Raw genomic sequence first — 15,905 nt, forward strand, 5'->3', positions numbered from 1 at the left:
GCAAGTCTTGGGGAGGGATCGGGATGGTGGGGGGGTTGTAATACAGTAAATGTGAAGGGTTGGGGTGGTTTGGTTTTTGTTTTGGTTTTTTTTTTTTTTTTAATAAATGTGCCCCTCCCCCCTCGCACAAACCCGAAAAACAAATTTTCCCCGAAGTTTGGGGAAAATCCGTTTCGTGGTTCGCATCCCCCGAACCACGACAAATTAGGCAATTTGCATTATGGCATGCATTCAAATGGAACAACCCTACCTATAAAAAGGCAACACTACAAATATTAAACAGGTCCTAAACATAAATACACCTCCAATTAGGAAAACAGAAAAAGCCAAGCCGCTACAGATTCCCACACAGAAATTATTTATTTATTTATTTAAAAGTTTTTATATACTGCAAACAATAAGACATTTACATGTCCGTCTAGGCAGTTTACAAATATACATACATAAGGTTAAAACAAACTGACACAATATAGGTTTAAACAAAGTAGAAGTCTATCAGTTATAGCATAGTTATTGAAGTTATGTTATATTGTACGCGTCATTAAATAAATATGTTTTTAGCGTTTTCTTAAATTCTTTACGGTTTGATATAAGTCAGAGACTTTCAGGAAGAGAGTTCCATATTGTAAAACTATATGAATAAATGTTTCAAAAAAGCTGATGAACAGAACATCTAACAAAAACTCTTAGAAATTACAGTGGACCCTTGACTTACGAACTCAATTCGTTCCAGAGGGTTGGTTGTAAGACATGACTATTTTTTCCATAAGAAATAATGGAAATACCCATAATGCGTTCTGAACCTCCCAAAGCACCCCTTACCTAACATTTTCATAATTAAAAAAAAAGGGTTGTATAATGTACATAATTACCAGAAACACCAATAATTTTCCTAGTGTACTCACCAAAAAGTTATAAAATGTGCCTAGCTTACCAGAAACAACAATTTCATACTGTACTCACCATTTAAGTTGATATCTTTGGCTTGCAGGAAGAGAAGTGGGGGAGGATTCCCCCCCTCCCCACCCCCTCAGAGCACATCTCTGACCCCCAAACACTTATTTCCCCCTCCCAGCATACTCATTCCTCCCCTCCTGATTCCTTGCTGTAGCCAGCTGAGTCCTACACTCCTTTTCTGCTGCTGGACAGAAGCTTCCTTGGTCACCAGTGATGCTGTTGCTTGCTGCAATGCCGTGCCGGGTCTGCCTATGTGCTCCTGTGAACATTTGCAGCTCTGAGTGCGCCTGAGATGGACAGGCCTCATCAGCCGTAGCAGCAGCCAATCACTGCAACAGCAGAGCAGAAGTCCCATCCACCAAGGCCAAAAAAACGCGATTGACAGGAGAAAATGCCCAATTAGAAGCAACCGCATGCACGAGCGGATACACATGGCCTTGGCTGGCATTCAGGTTGTAACTCAAGACTTTGGTTGTAACTCAAAACTACAATTTTGGTTGTAACCCAAGTTTTTTGTATGTCAAGCCGGTTGTAACTAGAGGGTCCACTGTATTAAAAATTCTGCAAAACAGCAAAAAAATATTTCAAAACAGCAGACAAACGACATAATATCCAGTAATTAAAATGGCAGTCAATCAAGAAAAATGAACTTAAAGCCACCTTTTCTTACCCTCTCCAGCAGCTCTCCTACTCCTTTCTTCACTGATTTTTGTTATAATGAATCCCCCCCCCCCCCCCCAAACAAAATGAAAATGAAGGTCCCTAGGTGTTTGGTACATCTTGATAGTGTTAGAAGGCAAAGCTGTCTTAGCTTTAAAATTGGATGGGTTGCGAATTGGATTCATACTTGCACTGGTAACAGCCACTGTCGCTCCTTCAGGAGCAGTAAATGTTCTGAGGTAGTCTAGGTGAATACAAGCTGTGGTGGGGCACAGCCTTGAGCATGGCCCTTTGGTGCAGGCCCATTTGTTAGGTAGATGCCTTTAGTGCAGCTCTTTAAAGGGCTAGTAGGCAGCAGATGAGATCAGTGGGGCAGAGTTTCCCCATCCCTGGTCCCAGCAGCATTGGAGAGGCAGAAAACAAGCAGACAAGAAGAGTCATGCAGGACATCAGGCTGATAGCTACTCACCCTTCTTGCAGCATTCTTTCCCAGGCTAATGATCCCTAAAGGCTAAAGGCAGCATGATCCCTCGAGACTGCCTTTTCAAGAGCCGGTTGGCGGCTAATGAGTAGTATTTGGAAGTGAATAGCCAACCTTGACATGATTACAATGTTATTATTAATTAGTGTATCTTGTTCATAATTAAACTTTGTGCCCTATGGGATAGTGAATGTAAATATGGATCCCAGACTTAAAAAAAAAAACAACTTTTGTTTGAGTCACATCTATCACTCAACTTGCTGATCCATCACAAATTGGTGGTGTAGTGCAAGGCCCAACTGCAATAAGCTGGGTGCTTCTGGACCAGCCACTTCTGCAAAATGGCCTTATTTGCTAAAAGCAGCATCTTCCTACCCCACAGCTTAGTAAACTTGTCCTTAAAGTTAATAGACTGCAGCCCATCAAAAAGAAAAATTTGGACCTCCAATGGAATGCGGGTCCCCATTAAATCATTAATGTATCCTTTCACTTTATCCAAATATAATTGAATAAAAGAACAAGACCATAACAAATGACCCAAAATGCCCTCCTCATAGTGACATCTAGGACAACCGGTCGACTGACATAATTTCCAGTGACATGCTTGTGGTTGAGAGAAATAAAATATCATTAGGAACTTAAAATGGTTTTCTCTCACCTCACCATTTTTAGACAGGGAGCAAGCTTTAAGTATTGTACTGGGATAAAAGCTAAATCCAATTCTCTCTTCAAGCCCTGCAACACTCTGACATAATTAGGAAGTGGATCCCTCTGAACCAATAACTTATACCAAAAAGATACGGTATGGTGTGCCAGGTCCTCTAAATCAAAAAGATCTCCAATTATCTCCCTATTGCTATGTTTAAATTCCACTGTAACAAGAGATTGCACATAATGGCCAAGCTGCAAATATGCAAACAAGTGCTTACAATCTAATTCACATTTCTGCAGGAGATCCTGAAACAAGAGCTTGTCACCATGTTCATCAAATAACTGGGCTAATATGCATAACACTTTAGACTATCAATTCTGGAAAGTTCGAGATTGAAAACTCAGAGCAAAATCCCTGTTACCACAAATAGGAAGAAATTGGAATATATTATACTTTTGTTGCCATAAATCACAGCGTATTAGTTTAAAAAAAAAAAAAAAAAAAACTTGGCCAGAGCAGTCCACAGTCATTTTCTTAAGTAAATATAGTTTAGGAGACAAAATTGTAAACTGTGCAGGTCACTTGTAAGTCACCTTAGGGAGTGGGGTCCCAGAGCAAGTAAGGAACATGTCCTCACTCTTCCATCACATCACGTGGTGACTCATTCCCGCATTAATATTTAAAATGGTATTCAAAACTAAAACAGGACTGTAGATCAGTGCTGCCTCACTGCATCCCTACCCAAGAAGACCCCCATCCTGCAGGGAGACAAAGGAGATCCCTCTCAGAGCACCCTTTGCACCTCTATAGAGGCGACACAGGAGATAACATGTGAGCACCCTTTGCCTTCCTGCAGAATTAAGACAAAAAAATCACCTTGGATTACCCCCTGTTAAAGAGACCAGGGAATGACTGCTATATACTCCTGTAGAACAGACTCAGGAGATGATCGCTGTGCACCCCTATAGACAGTAATAATTTTCTAAAAATTTTTAAAATAATATGTGGGCCAAAAGAAGCATCCACCTTCTATCCCAGCTGCAATGGGGAAAAGGAAGCAATTTGCCACATTCTGAATAAATTTTGGGGCAGAAAATCAGCCTGTCTGAAGTGGAGGAAAGGAGATCACAGATGAACATCCTTCTCCACCTCTGCAGGAGTGGCCCCAGGAGGTTTCGGCTGTGTGCCCCTGCAGGAAATGGCCCAGGAGATCAACCTGGGTAACATCAAGCTAGGTTGAGAGAACATTGTACAAATCTAATCTTTGTGTGAGTTACCTCACTCCGAAGGACATCAGATCTTCACAAGAGTGTACTGTTCTATTCGTACGTCTCACTCTGCATGTCAAAGTGGCCCCTAACCCTTACACTACTACCTAAACCTCACCTCTAGTTACTAGGTGGGCCTCCTATAGAGATATAAATACCTAACTACTAGAAGGGCTTTATAGCTAGTCTATCTGTCTGTCTCTGTCTCTGTCTCTCTCTCTCCCCCCCCGAAGCCAGCCCACTTGGACAGAAATCCCACCCCAAACACCTCCCCCTTTTCCAAATTAGCATCACACCATGAGTTATGGTGCATAACACGAGTTGGAAAATAATCCCCTTTATTGGAAAAGGAATATCCCAGGAAAGTGTGAGATTACCAGCAAGGCAATTGAGAGAACATTGTTGATACAATAGATTAAATAGGTTACCACCTCTAATTTACACAACAATGAGTTCATTTGTTTACATAACATTTTCCTAATTGGTTGGCATTTTATCCCATATATATTCATAGGATTGAATTCCTGTAAGTCATGTGAATTCTTGTAAACTGAGCTCAGAAGGCAGGAACAAAATTTAAGGCTGACCCTTGACGTACTTTTTGACTTTTGGCATACATTCTAGCATTTCAGCATAGTCTGGCATTTCAGCAACCTTAATTTTTACAAGTCTGATCAGTGCAATTTCACAGTGCATAAATGATCTTTTATTTAACTAGTCTGGCTTCATAAAAAGCTACCTTTTCAAAGCACCCCTACACTCTCTCCCACTCACTCTTTCCTCCCCCAGCTCTCCCCACTCCCTTTCACCTCATACTGCTGACCTGCCACGTGCCTGCTACAGCTCATGGAGTTGAAGCTCAGGTCATAGTTAGTTTCATGCTGCCTCAGTACTGTCCTTGGTTTCCTGTAGTAGCACTTCTGCTCCATGCCATGACAGCTCAAGATTCTGCAAGAGCTGTATCTAGGATGATGAAGTGGGAGGATGACGAAAGCAGGGAAGGGATGGAATTGGGAATTGTATTTCGGGCAGGAGCCACGGCATCTGGATTCAAGTGGAAGGCTGGGGAGAAGCAGACTGCAATCCCTATGGAGCCCTGTGGAGAGGAAGAGGTAAATTCTTGGCCTCCTCTGCCATTGGTTACCATAGGGTGATGGGGCTCCCCAACTATTGACTGCCAGGAAAGAGGAGTGAGGCTCCATGGCCATTAGGTGTTAGGAGGGTGTGAGGAGTTCGTTATATTACCTGGCACAAATACAAAGTTCCTCTTCTTCCACTCCGGTTCCAGTTCCCAACACCTTCCTTGATCTGCCTGACACAGTGGGCCATAGATGGAGGTTGCTGAGAACACAGGTAGGCAGGCCATAAAAAATGTGGTGAGGATCCACTTCTGGCACATGGGCCTTAGTTTGCCCACTCATGTTCTAAAAACACTGCTATGTAGAACAGTCACATGTTCAGTAACCTTGAACATTTTGTACCTGGAATCAAAAATATAAGTGGCATTCTGTAGGGTTGACCTGTGTGCTCCACTGATTCCTTCATCCCAGGCACAACGGTCCTTCCTGGTGTTTCTGTCTAACAAAAATTCTTTCCTTCTCTTCTTTCTGCCTTTCCTTTACAGTTAATAGTGCTGGATCCTCCGGTGAGTAACACATTGGATGGCAGATGCTCCCTCCTCCCCCTCCACACACACACACGCACAAGTAGCCCAATAGCTCTTGTCCTGCCACACAAAAAATGTCATCCTTGTGATTTGTTTATCCTGCATCTCACCTGAGTTGAAGGAGGTGTGTACAGCATTGTATGTAACTGCTTTTCAATTCCATGCAGTGACCTCTTTGACCTTATGCCATCGACTTGTATTAAATAGAACATTGTGTCCAGCCCTTACAGGAATACTCTTACCAAGACATTGATAAAAGCTGTCTCTTCCGTGCAGGTGGAGGAAAGCGAGAATGAATGGTCTGTTCCACACTGTTTTACCATCTACTCAGCCCAGAAAACTATTGTAGTTGCAGCCAGGTAAGACTGCTCTCCAGGATTACTCTGATCTCCATATCATGACTACATTCAGTATTCAGCATTCTTTTAGGCTATGGGTTTTACAGTTGTTGGTGGCACAGTTGCACTAATAGGAGATTTTGTTGTTGAGGACCAGTGATCAGAGCTAGAGCAGGATCCTAGCAGAGAGCTTGCTGGTAGTGCTGTATTTCTTTGCATTTGGTTTGTTACTACTTCTGCTGTACTTGCATGTGTGAATCAGCCAAGCTGAAATAACTGATCAGCTGCAGCAGGAGAACCAACAACAGAGTTGCTGCTGATTGAGGGCTCAAGCTCAATAGTAAATTGCAGAAAAGTATCCTACAAATTATGGGAAAAACTGAATATATTTAAATTTTTTTATTTTTTTTTGTAATAGAAGAATTTCCCAGGCATTCTGTAGTTATAGGGCTGGAATCATTCCATCCCAGCTACTTTTGGGGGAGAGGGGGAAGTTGGACATAGAGATTTTGATCCGATAGACAATAAGAGCGCCTGTCAAAGATAAGAGCAGAAGTAAAGCAGATAAAAAAAAAAATTTGCAAAAATGCTTAAAAGCAAGGCAATATGAACAATCCAGAAAAGAAATATTTCTTATCTTGCCAATTCCTTTTCTATAGGTCTCCATTTATTTATTGATTGCCACTTCATAGCCATACTCTAAATGGGTACAGCTATACACATTGGGGTAAATTTTAAAAGACAGCGTGCGCACTTTTGTTCGCGCATCAGGCGCGAACAAAAGCACGCTGGATTTTATAAGATACGCGCGTAGCTACGCGTATCTTATAAAATCCGGGGTCGGCGCGCGCAAGGGGGTGCACATTTGTGCAACTTGTGAGCGCCGAGCCCTGCGCGCGTTGCCTGTTCCCTCCGAGGCCGCTCCGAAATTGGAGCGGCCTCGGAGGGAACTTTACTTCCACACCCCCCCCCCCTTTACCTTTATCTGAAAAGTTACTACTGCCTCCGGGCAATAGTAACTTACGCTCGCCGGCGCAGCAGGCCCCGACACAGGCCACGCCCCTGGACCGCACACATGCCCCCGATCCGAAACCACGCCCCCGACCGACCCTTTTTGCAAGCCCCGGGACTTACGCGCGTCCCGGGGCTTGCACACGCTGTCGAGCCTATGCAAAATAGGCTCGGCGCGTGCAGGGGGGTTTTAAAAGGGTTACGTGCGTACCTTATGCACGTAAACCTTTTAAAATCCGGCCCATTACCATTGCATCATAATGAATAGTAAAAAAAAACCCAAAAAAACAAATACACAATCAAAATCTAAACAAAAAAAATGTTTAAATGAATATGTCAATAATTCTAAGTGAGAAAACCTATCAAATAAAAGTACTTCAGTGGAAATTCAAACAAATTAAATACCTCAGGCTATAAATGTGCCTACATATAGCCAAGCTTTGACCTTCCTAAAACTCATATAAAATGGTTGAAAATGTAGTTCTTGAAGTAAAGAGTTCCACAGGAAAGGAGCTGTATAGCTAAATGCTGGATTCTGGTCACTGCAACTTTATTTGTGAAGGGGAAAGAACTTTTTGTATGAAAACCATTACTCGGTGGTTGAAACACAATAAACTTTTATTGAACACCAGTAAAACATCTATGTTGTTGATTCATCGTCCTCATTCTCAACCTGCCTTTGATACTATCTCTTTTGAGAACTTCTCTTTTTCTCTTTCTAAACCAATCAAGAGCTTAGGCATCTTGATCGATTCAACTCTTTCATTCAGAGCACAGATTAGATCCGTTGTGAAATTGGGTTTCTTCAAATTGAGACTGTTAGCAGGATTACGACATCTTCTGTATGAAACTGATTTTTTGATGGTCGTACGGGCCATAATTTTTCCCCATCTCGACTATTGTAATAGTCTCTATATTGGTTTACCTAAAAATTCAATTCGTTCGCTTCAACTTTTGATGAATTCAGCAGCCAGGTTAGTGTCATCTTCTAAACGGCGTGATCATATCACACCAGTATTAAGCCGACTTCAATGGCTCCCTATGGCAGAACGTATAATTTTTAAGATAGGTATGACCATCTTTAAATTACGTGCGGCCTCCTCTGATTTTTGGTTTAACGCACTGCTTCGAATTCATAAGCCAGCCAGAGCACTAAGGTCCTCACAACTTGATTTACTTGAAGTTCCATCAGTAAAATTAGCCCGTTATACTATACAAGAGAAACTTCTTTCTCCATAGCGGCTCCTAACTGCTGGAACATGATTCCTTTTGATGTACGATCTATCGAGGATGTCAAAAAATTCAAAGCTGTGTTCAAAGATTATTTGCTGAATCGTGTTTATAACTGCCAACAATGTATTTAAATAAGTCAGTGTATATTGCAATGAATATTAGACAATTTTTCATGAGCTAGTCCTTATGAATTTATTTATATGTAGTTGTCTTTATTTGTGTTGTTTTTTATTATGTATGTAAATTTTTGTATATCGCTTAGACCTAACAGTGTTAAGCGATTAATAAATTTTATAAATGAAATTTTTTTTATAAATGAAATGGAGGAAACCCTGCTGTGAAGAATGCAAGAACCAACTGGGAGCATATGATGAAAGCAACTGCTGGAGATAGTGGAGCCAGTGTCTAAACATTTGTAGACAAGCTGTGCAATCTTAATTCTCCAAATAACTGGCAACTAATACAATTCTTTAAAAAAAAAAATTTAAAAAAGGACATTTGTGTGTTCTCTAATATGAATTCCAGTTAAAATCCTTGCAGTTATATTTTCAGTAAAGCTGTTAATGCTGTAGAAATCGCAAAGGAACTCCTTTTTATAGTTGCAATAATCAATTCTGCTGGTTACTAATGCATGTATAATGGATGCCAGATCAGATTTGGACAAATGGTGGTGAAGTTACATAATCTCATGAAGATTAAAGAAGGAAGTTTTCACCACAGCTGTAAAGTGAGCATCCATAGAAATCTGGCCATCCCGGATTCCGCGCCACCTTTTTTTTGGTACTAGAAGCTCAACATCATCAAATGGCTATTCCACTCTCTATGAATTTGGCTCAAACACATCATTTCAGATTTTTTTGAATTAAGCTGCAAGTTACCTTAACCATTTGGCTACCTCCAGCAAACAGGTATTACGGCGGGACAACATTATAAGCTATTTGAGACAAACTGATCGAGAGCTGCATATCATTCTCCTAGAAGTAAAGTTTAATCCCATAGTAGTATAACATTTCTGCAAGGGGGAGTCATAAAAATGTTAAATAAAACTTAGGGTAGTATTGACCTGAGGGATCCCACAAACAGGGCTGTCCTTAGGAGGTGTAGAACAGGAGTGACCACCCTAGGCTCTGCTCTTTCATGGAAACTGCATCCCCAACACTGTAAATTCCCTGTTCTGGAGCCCCACGTCTGTTGATTCACCCTGGGCCCCGCATCCTCCTAAGGTCAGCCCTACTCAGAGGACAAAGTTCATTCTTTAGCAGTAGTATTTTCCCAATTATTCTGAATCCTAGTGTAATGGTGCCACCTGCTAGTCCTTGAGATGCTGAGATTCCTCTGAATCTTAACCGTCAGCTCAGGATCCCATTGGCAGGCCGCCAGGTTCAAAGAGGGAGCTTGAGCCCAGCGCGCCAGCCCATTGGCTGGCAGAGGAGCTTGCGAGGTTTGAATTTCAAACCTCAGGGGAAGCTGGAAACCTATTGGTTCCCATGGCCCTAGGTTGACGGTTGTGGGAGGAGTCAGGCAGGGGGTTGTTGCTTGGGCAACGGCAGGCACCGCTTGCCTGCAGTCACTGGTGTAAGCCACTTCCCTCCCACCCACCCTCATATTACTGTCATGTATGTTGATTGGTCGTTTGGGGGGGGGGGGGCTGTGTTGTCGCAGTGGGGAGGGCGGGTTGCCCGAGCTGATCGAGATTCATCGTGGTGTTGAACGGTGCGATGACCCAACAGGTGTCAGGTCGGGATTACGGGCAGGACAACTGGGTGCAGTTGTCATGCATGAGGCTCTTTGCTGGGTGGTGGTGGGGGCTTTTTTACACAACTCCTTGCTTGGGTGGTGGCGGGGTTGTGGGTGTGGATATAGAGCATGTTAATGACACAAGGTTGGCTAGCCTGGATCTGTTCATATTGCTGGTGGTGGCAGGTGCACTGTGCGGCCTATGTAAATTATTACTTGAGCTCAGGCACCTGTTTTGTTATGCAATAAAGCTGCGGCTTGTTTGATCCCCAATCCCTGATCTGTTTCATTGGTGTATTTATTGTGAAAGGGTGGGAGCTGGGAGAAGTTAGTCCTGGCTACCCATATTAAAGACATAGCTAAAATGTGTATAGCCAATAATAATAACCTTGCAACCTAATGCAATCATAAAGCCCCTTAACAACATTCTAAATGGTAGAGATGTGCTTCGGCCGAACCTTTTGGTTCGGCCTTCGTTATCAGCCTGCCACGGGAAAATTTCGTTTTCCTGCAGTTCAGGCCAAATTTTTTTTTGGCTGCCCCAAAAAAACCCCAAACAAACCCACCCCAACCCTTCAAAAATTACCTACAAGCCCCCCCCCCCCCCCCAAAACTTGCTGAAAATACCTGGTGGTCCAGCAGGGGTTCCGGGAGCGATCTCCCCCTCTCGGGCTGTCGGCTACCACTAATCAAAATGGCACAGGTGGCTCTTTGCCCTTACCATGTGACAGGGGCTACCAGTGCCATTGGTCAGCCCCTGTCACATGGTAGGAGCAATGGATGGCCCGCGCCATCCATTTTCAGCCGCTTTGCGGTGCTGCTGAATCTACCCGGTTATTTTAAAGTTAGACGGTTATGTCTGTCAGGCTAATTTTTCGGACTGCCCCACAGCCCGATCAGACTTAGCCAGCTAACTCCAAAAATCGTAGTTATCCAGTTAATATAACCAGCTGACTGCGCTCCTCCCCAAAATGCCTACTGCCCGCCCAGGGAACGCCCCCATGCTATCCAGCTAATTTCTAGCCGGGTAAGCCATTTACACAGATAACTATTATTTTATCCGTCTAAATGGCTTTTGAATATCAATCTCAAGGCTTCCAGCAAAAGAGAAAAATAATACAGTAGTTCATGAATGTGACCAACCAATCTGTATTTAAACGTCCAGAGAGAAGCAGGTAATGAAGACATGGGGAAGTTGCGTGGCCAAAAGAAAAGCCAGGGAAGCACTCAAAGTCCCGCCAGTTATTCTTCAACCCCAGCTCATCCCTGCCAGTCTCTTCCCCTCTCCCCTGCCCTGCAGCCCATCCACACCACAGTCACTCCCCTCCCCCCCCCCCCCCCCACTCTTACCTGTCCCCACTACCCTCAACCCCTTTTTTCTCTCACATTTTCTAATCACTTTTTCCTCCCCTCCCCTCTTTACTGCTTCTGCACTTTGTGTTCCCCTCCAACCTAGGCATAATGTGACTTTTATATTTGGGGGCAAGGGGGTTTAATACCATTCCACCTACTCCATTTTCCACATCCCATTAGCCCCTTGACCTGTTCTTCTCTTGGTCGCTCTTCCTATCCCCTCACTCCCCAGCCATGTTCCTCCTCACCTTTTCTTATCCACCTACCCTCATCTGCAGACGTGGTTCACTAATACCTTCACCCCCTTCCCTTCATTGGGCAGGCTCAGCTCACCTCTTAAACTTTGATTCCTCCGCATGCTTGGATCTCTTCCCTGCTCTTCCTTCTTTTCTGGCACTGTCTCTGCCTCCCCAGCCCCCACAGCGCTTCACCTGGCACTCGCAGATTCCAGGCCAGAGCCGGTCCCATGCCTGCAGAGTCACCTGCACGTCTCCAGCTCTGTTTTATTGAATTAACTTAATACATTAGCTAGCCACTAAAGTGGTGGCATTCAGTCTGTTTGTCTTATCCTACAGCTCCCGTCTGGAGATGGGGAAGTGGATGGAGGACCTGAATATGGCAATCACCATTGCCAAGAAATCCAGTGAAAAGATTGACCTGTTCCTGCAGAACTCAGTGTACAACTGCTCAAACAGTAAGTTAGATGTTGTATAGCGTGATGTCACCCCTATCCTCTTCTTACACCCAAGCCCTTGTGTGAGACCTTTGTTGGTGTCAAATTACAATATGTTCATTCAAATTTCTATCACGCAAACACTTCTGCAATCTCTTAGGGCAATGTATATAGTAAGACTGTTTATAAGCTCTTTGCAGAGTAATGTCCCTTCATCCTCCAAACATGTTTATCTTTTTATGGACTGTGCAGTATCATTATGCAGTGTAACACTGGTGGTGACTGTTTTAAGGTTGTCTCTTCCCCAGACACCTGAGTAACCCAAGCCTGGAGTGATTGTCGCGGAATGGGATTGGTAAAGTGCAGTGGCTCTTAACAGCTTAGAATATGATTCAACAGCAGTGATTATATGGACAGTAGTCTTTGCACTCTTTTTATCAGGATTTAAAGTTTTGGGATTCCCTAAGCAATCATTTGCTATATCCATAGGGTTCTATTGGTATTTCCAGAGAGATCCAACACAAAGTATTCTTGATAATACGGTGACCCCTAGTGCTAGTAGCTTGTATTTCTGTATTGGCCTTCATCCCGTGAGAATCCCAGCATGCTTTACCGCTCAGTACTTCAGAGCACTGCATACGGTCACAGCCAGGCTGCCACATGGACTCCAGGAGCTCAAAGCGAGATGAACACATACATAGCCAAGTACTATAACAAACATACTTGGAGGAAATTAACATCTTATATAGAGCATGCATTACACAAATCTTGATTGCAGTAGCAAACTGCAAATGTTTTCTGAGGAGATGAGTGCAGTATGTTATCACCAAGATTTGATATACAGAGGCACTACTGCACATTGCTCTAACTTTATTAGCCATTTTTAAAACTGGTGCTGTGCAAATAGGACAAAAAGTACTGTAGTTAAGTTTGCATGAATTATGTTACCCTTTAAGGGTTACCTGCTCTTAATCGCCTTTTGTACATTTTTGCACACTGGAATGCATGGTCTTAAACAAATGGTAGAAAAGTAACTGCATTAGACAGTCTTAGAATAAAAACATTTCACAGTAGATATAAAATCTTTCAGTTGTTTTTCTACTGAATGAAACTTTTGTCAGTGTTGACCTTTTTGGCCATGAAGTGTGGGAGAGAACATAAATCTGTTCCCTTCAGGGAATCCCAGTTGCACTGCGACATGTAAACTGTTGCTGAATTCTCCACTTCTGCCAGGATCCTCTGATGAGGTCTCTGTGGAGCAGGAATCTGAAGATGACATCCATTCATCCCGCAGCTCCTTGGACAGACAGAGCCACCATCGTGCCAACACCACCATGCATGTGTGCTGGTACCGCAATACCAGCGTGTCCATGACCGATCACAACGTGGCAGTAGAGGTACCCAGCTAGGCACAATCTGCACCCATATCTGTCTGTCATACTAGTTTGTCTTGGCTCGATTTTCTGTGATGGTCTCCCAAGCTCTGTCACATTGGAGCCCATTTCAATTCCTTTTTTTTTTTTTTCTGCCAGAGGCTCTCCATCTTTATTGCACGTAGACCTGTCTCCTCCTTCATCTCTAATATAATCTCTGCATTTCTGCTACATGGGCACGTGTCCCAGCTTCCATCTCTACAATGGGTTCTCCATTACTCTTTAACTGAGGCTTCTCTGAGCTCTATAGGGATCTCTTCATTGCTGTCACACACAAGCCTTTCTCTGCTCTTATCTGATCATGGTGTCTCTTTGTCACACTAAGGTCTGGGTTGGCTCTTGTTTCTACCAGGTCTCTCCATCTCTGTCACACTGGTCACTCTCTCAGTAATACCACAGTTTGCCTACACATTCTGCTGTTTCTCTTCACTTCTGTAACTTACTTAAAAGGAGTGATTTTGAAGTCTCAAAGTCTGATTGGGGCTTAAGTATAATCGGCATTCACATGGTCCTTGGAGAAATTACTTCGGTATGAAGAGAAAAAAAATGTGTAAAGAAGATTGTGTTGAGGCAGTAAGCAGCCTCTTTCTATGAATATCTACATCCTATCAAGTAACTAACCTATAAATCTGGAGGGAAAGTTGGAATGGCCCTGCTATGTTTGACGCCTTCCACATTTATTCTGGATTGGTAATCCTATCTGAGTAACTAAGAGGCAGGAGGCCAAATAATAAAAATATTAATTAAAAGGTAAAACTAGTCTATCTCGATCATGAACAGGATCTTTTATTGCTATGTATGTTCTAGAGACCTATCCAGGAAGTTAAAATGTTTTCCCTTCACCTATAATGTGTGTGTGTGTGTGTATGTATAATGTAATATAAAATTTCCATATTGCCCATCCAGACCAATCCAGTAAGCATGAGTTTAGCATCCCTGCCAGCAAATGAATCTGATTTGCTGACGTCCTATGGTACTGTGAAGCCTGCAGCTCTTCAGTATTTCTCTATCTCCAGCAGATAATAAGGTGCTAAATCCTGCAGCCTAGAAATTTGGTGACAAATTGCTCCCGGGAGATTTTGTCCTTTAGTTCTTTCTGGTGGAGTAGGAATGAGCAGGGAGGGGTTGGTGACTCCCTTACTGCTTTGATCCTTTGGATTAAGTAGGATTTCATTGCCTGATTTCCTTCCTTCCTTGGCTGAATGCCTGGTTTTTCCCTCCCCTTATCTGATGACCTGAGTCGATGAAGAATGCTTCAGTCTTGGTTGTTGCTTCAGGCTTCCTCTCTTCAGGAACGTATATCTGTTTCTGTCTTCTATAAAGTTATTAAAGAAAAAAATAAAAGTAGTGCAACTTTATAGACTTGAGAAAAGGAGGGTCCCTTCTCCCTAGTTAGGGAGTGTAAAAGTTGAATATGTGCTTAGAACCAGCAGCTGAGGTGAAAAAATCCTTTTTTATTAAATCCTATACATATAATAAAGTATTCCTTATGGAGAGAGAGAGTGACAGTGCCATGTAAGACACCAGTGTGGAGCGCTCTCTCAAATGATGTTACTGTTGATAATGCATTATAAAGGATTTTCACTTCTTCACATCTCCAAGCCTGAACCAATGACCTGGTTGCACAATTGTCAAAATATTTCTATGACTGGCTATTTAATTTAAACAATTAATCCAAGAGGTTGTATGTAAATTCGCTTTCGCTCAGTGTGCAAATGCTAGCTATGAGTTTACAGCTAGGTTGAAGTGTCAACACTGGCCTTGGTATATTCTAAATCACAATGTATGGTTAAAACTGGTATCTCATTCATACAATTATATTCAAGCCGTCAGACTTCAAAGGAAAATATACAGATTTTGTAGGACCCTTACTCAGAGTCAATAGAATAAACCAGACTCTTCTTGTGGTATCGGGTCCCTTTACTTTGTTTATATCATTATCAATTTTCTATTTTTACTTTTTTATATAAAGTCCCAAAACTTAAAAAATGATGGAAACTCCAAAGTTTTTTTTGTCCAGCTGAACTGGTAAACACAGTCACAGAGCAAGTAATAATGATGTCACACATTCAATTGCAATCACAAAATTATAATGGTGATACTCATCCAAACTCAGTCCCGACACGATCGCGTTTCGGACCACCAAAACAGGGGTGCTGCCTCAGGGGAGTAACTCCTTCACGATTATTCATCCGTGACATCCAGCAAAGAATCCATCAATGTTCAGTTCAGAAAGAACCAACAGCTATTCCTTAATCCAAGGCTGTTCTCGTGGTCTACACTTAGACTCGCACTGCTTAAAGAAACACGGCAACCAACTTGGACCCTTTAAACTCCAAAAACCGGAAGTTACGACAGCGACCTAAGTTTCCAACAAGGTCGTATTGGTTTTCAACCAGGTCGTGCATTGTCATTACTCCCTCGATACACTAATCTTCTACCA

The 15,905-nt window shown here is 42.7% G+C and overlaps 1 protein-coding gene across 3 annotated transcripts in view; it reads left to right on the forward strand.

Moving 5' to 3' along the window:
- FARP2 (FERM, ARH/RhoGEF and pleckstrin domain protein 2) overlaps positions 1-15,905 on the forward strand; it is a 354,029-nt gene that overhangs the window by 326,250 nt on the left and 11,874 nt on the right. For 2 of the 3 annotated variants that reach the window (XR_003858525.1, XM_029614957.1), the window contains exons 22-24: positions 5,961-6,043; positions 11,932-12,050; positions 13,263-13,426. Coding sequence is in view for 1 of the 3 variants with exons in the window: in XM_029614957.1 (XP_029470817.1) it covers positions 5,961-6,043; positions 11,932-12,050; positions 13,263-13,426 (366 nt within the window). In the remaining 2 variants the exon portion in view is untranslated. The remainder of the gene's footprint in view (positions 1-5,960; positions 6,044-11,931; positions 12,051-13,262; positions 13,427-15,905) is intronic. The other variant, XR_003858526.1, reaches the window with a different exon arrangement.

The sequence above is a fragment of the Rhinatrema bivittatum genome, chromosome 9, assembly GCF_901001135.1.
Source record: "Rhinatrema bivittatum chromosome 9, aRhiBiv1.1, whole genome shotgun sequence".
Taxonomy (NCBI): Eukaryota; Metazoa; Chordata; class Amphibia; order Gymnophiona; family Rhinatrematidae; genus Rhinatrema; species Rhinatrema bivittatum.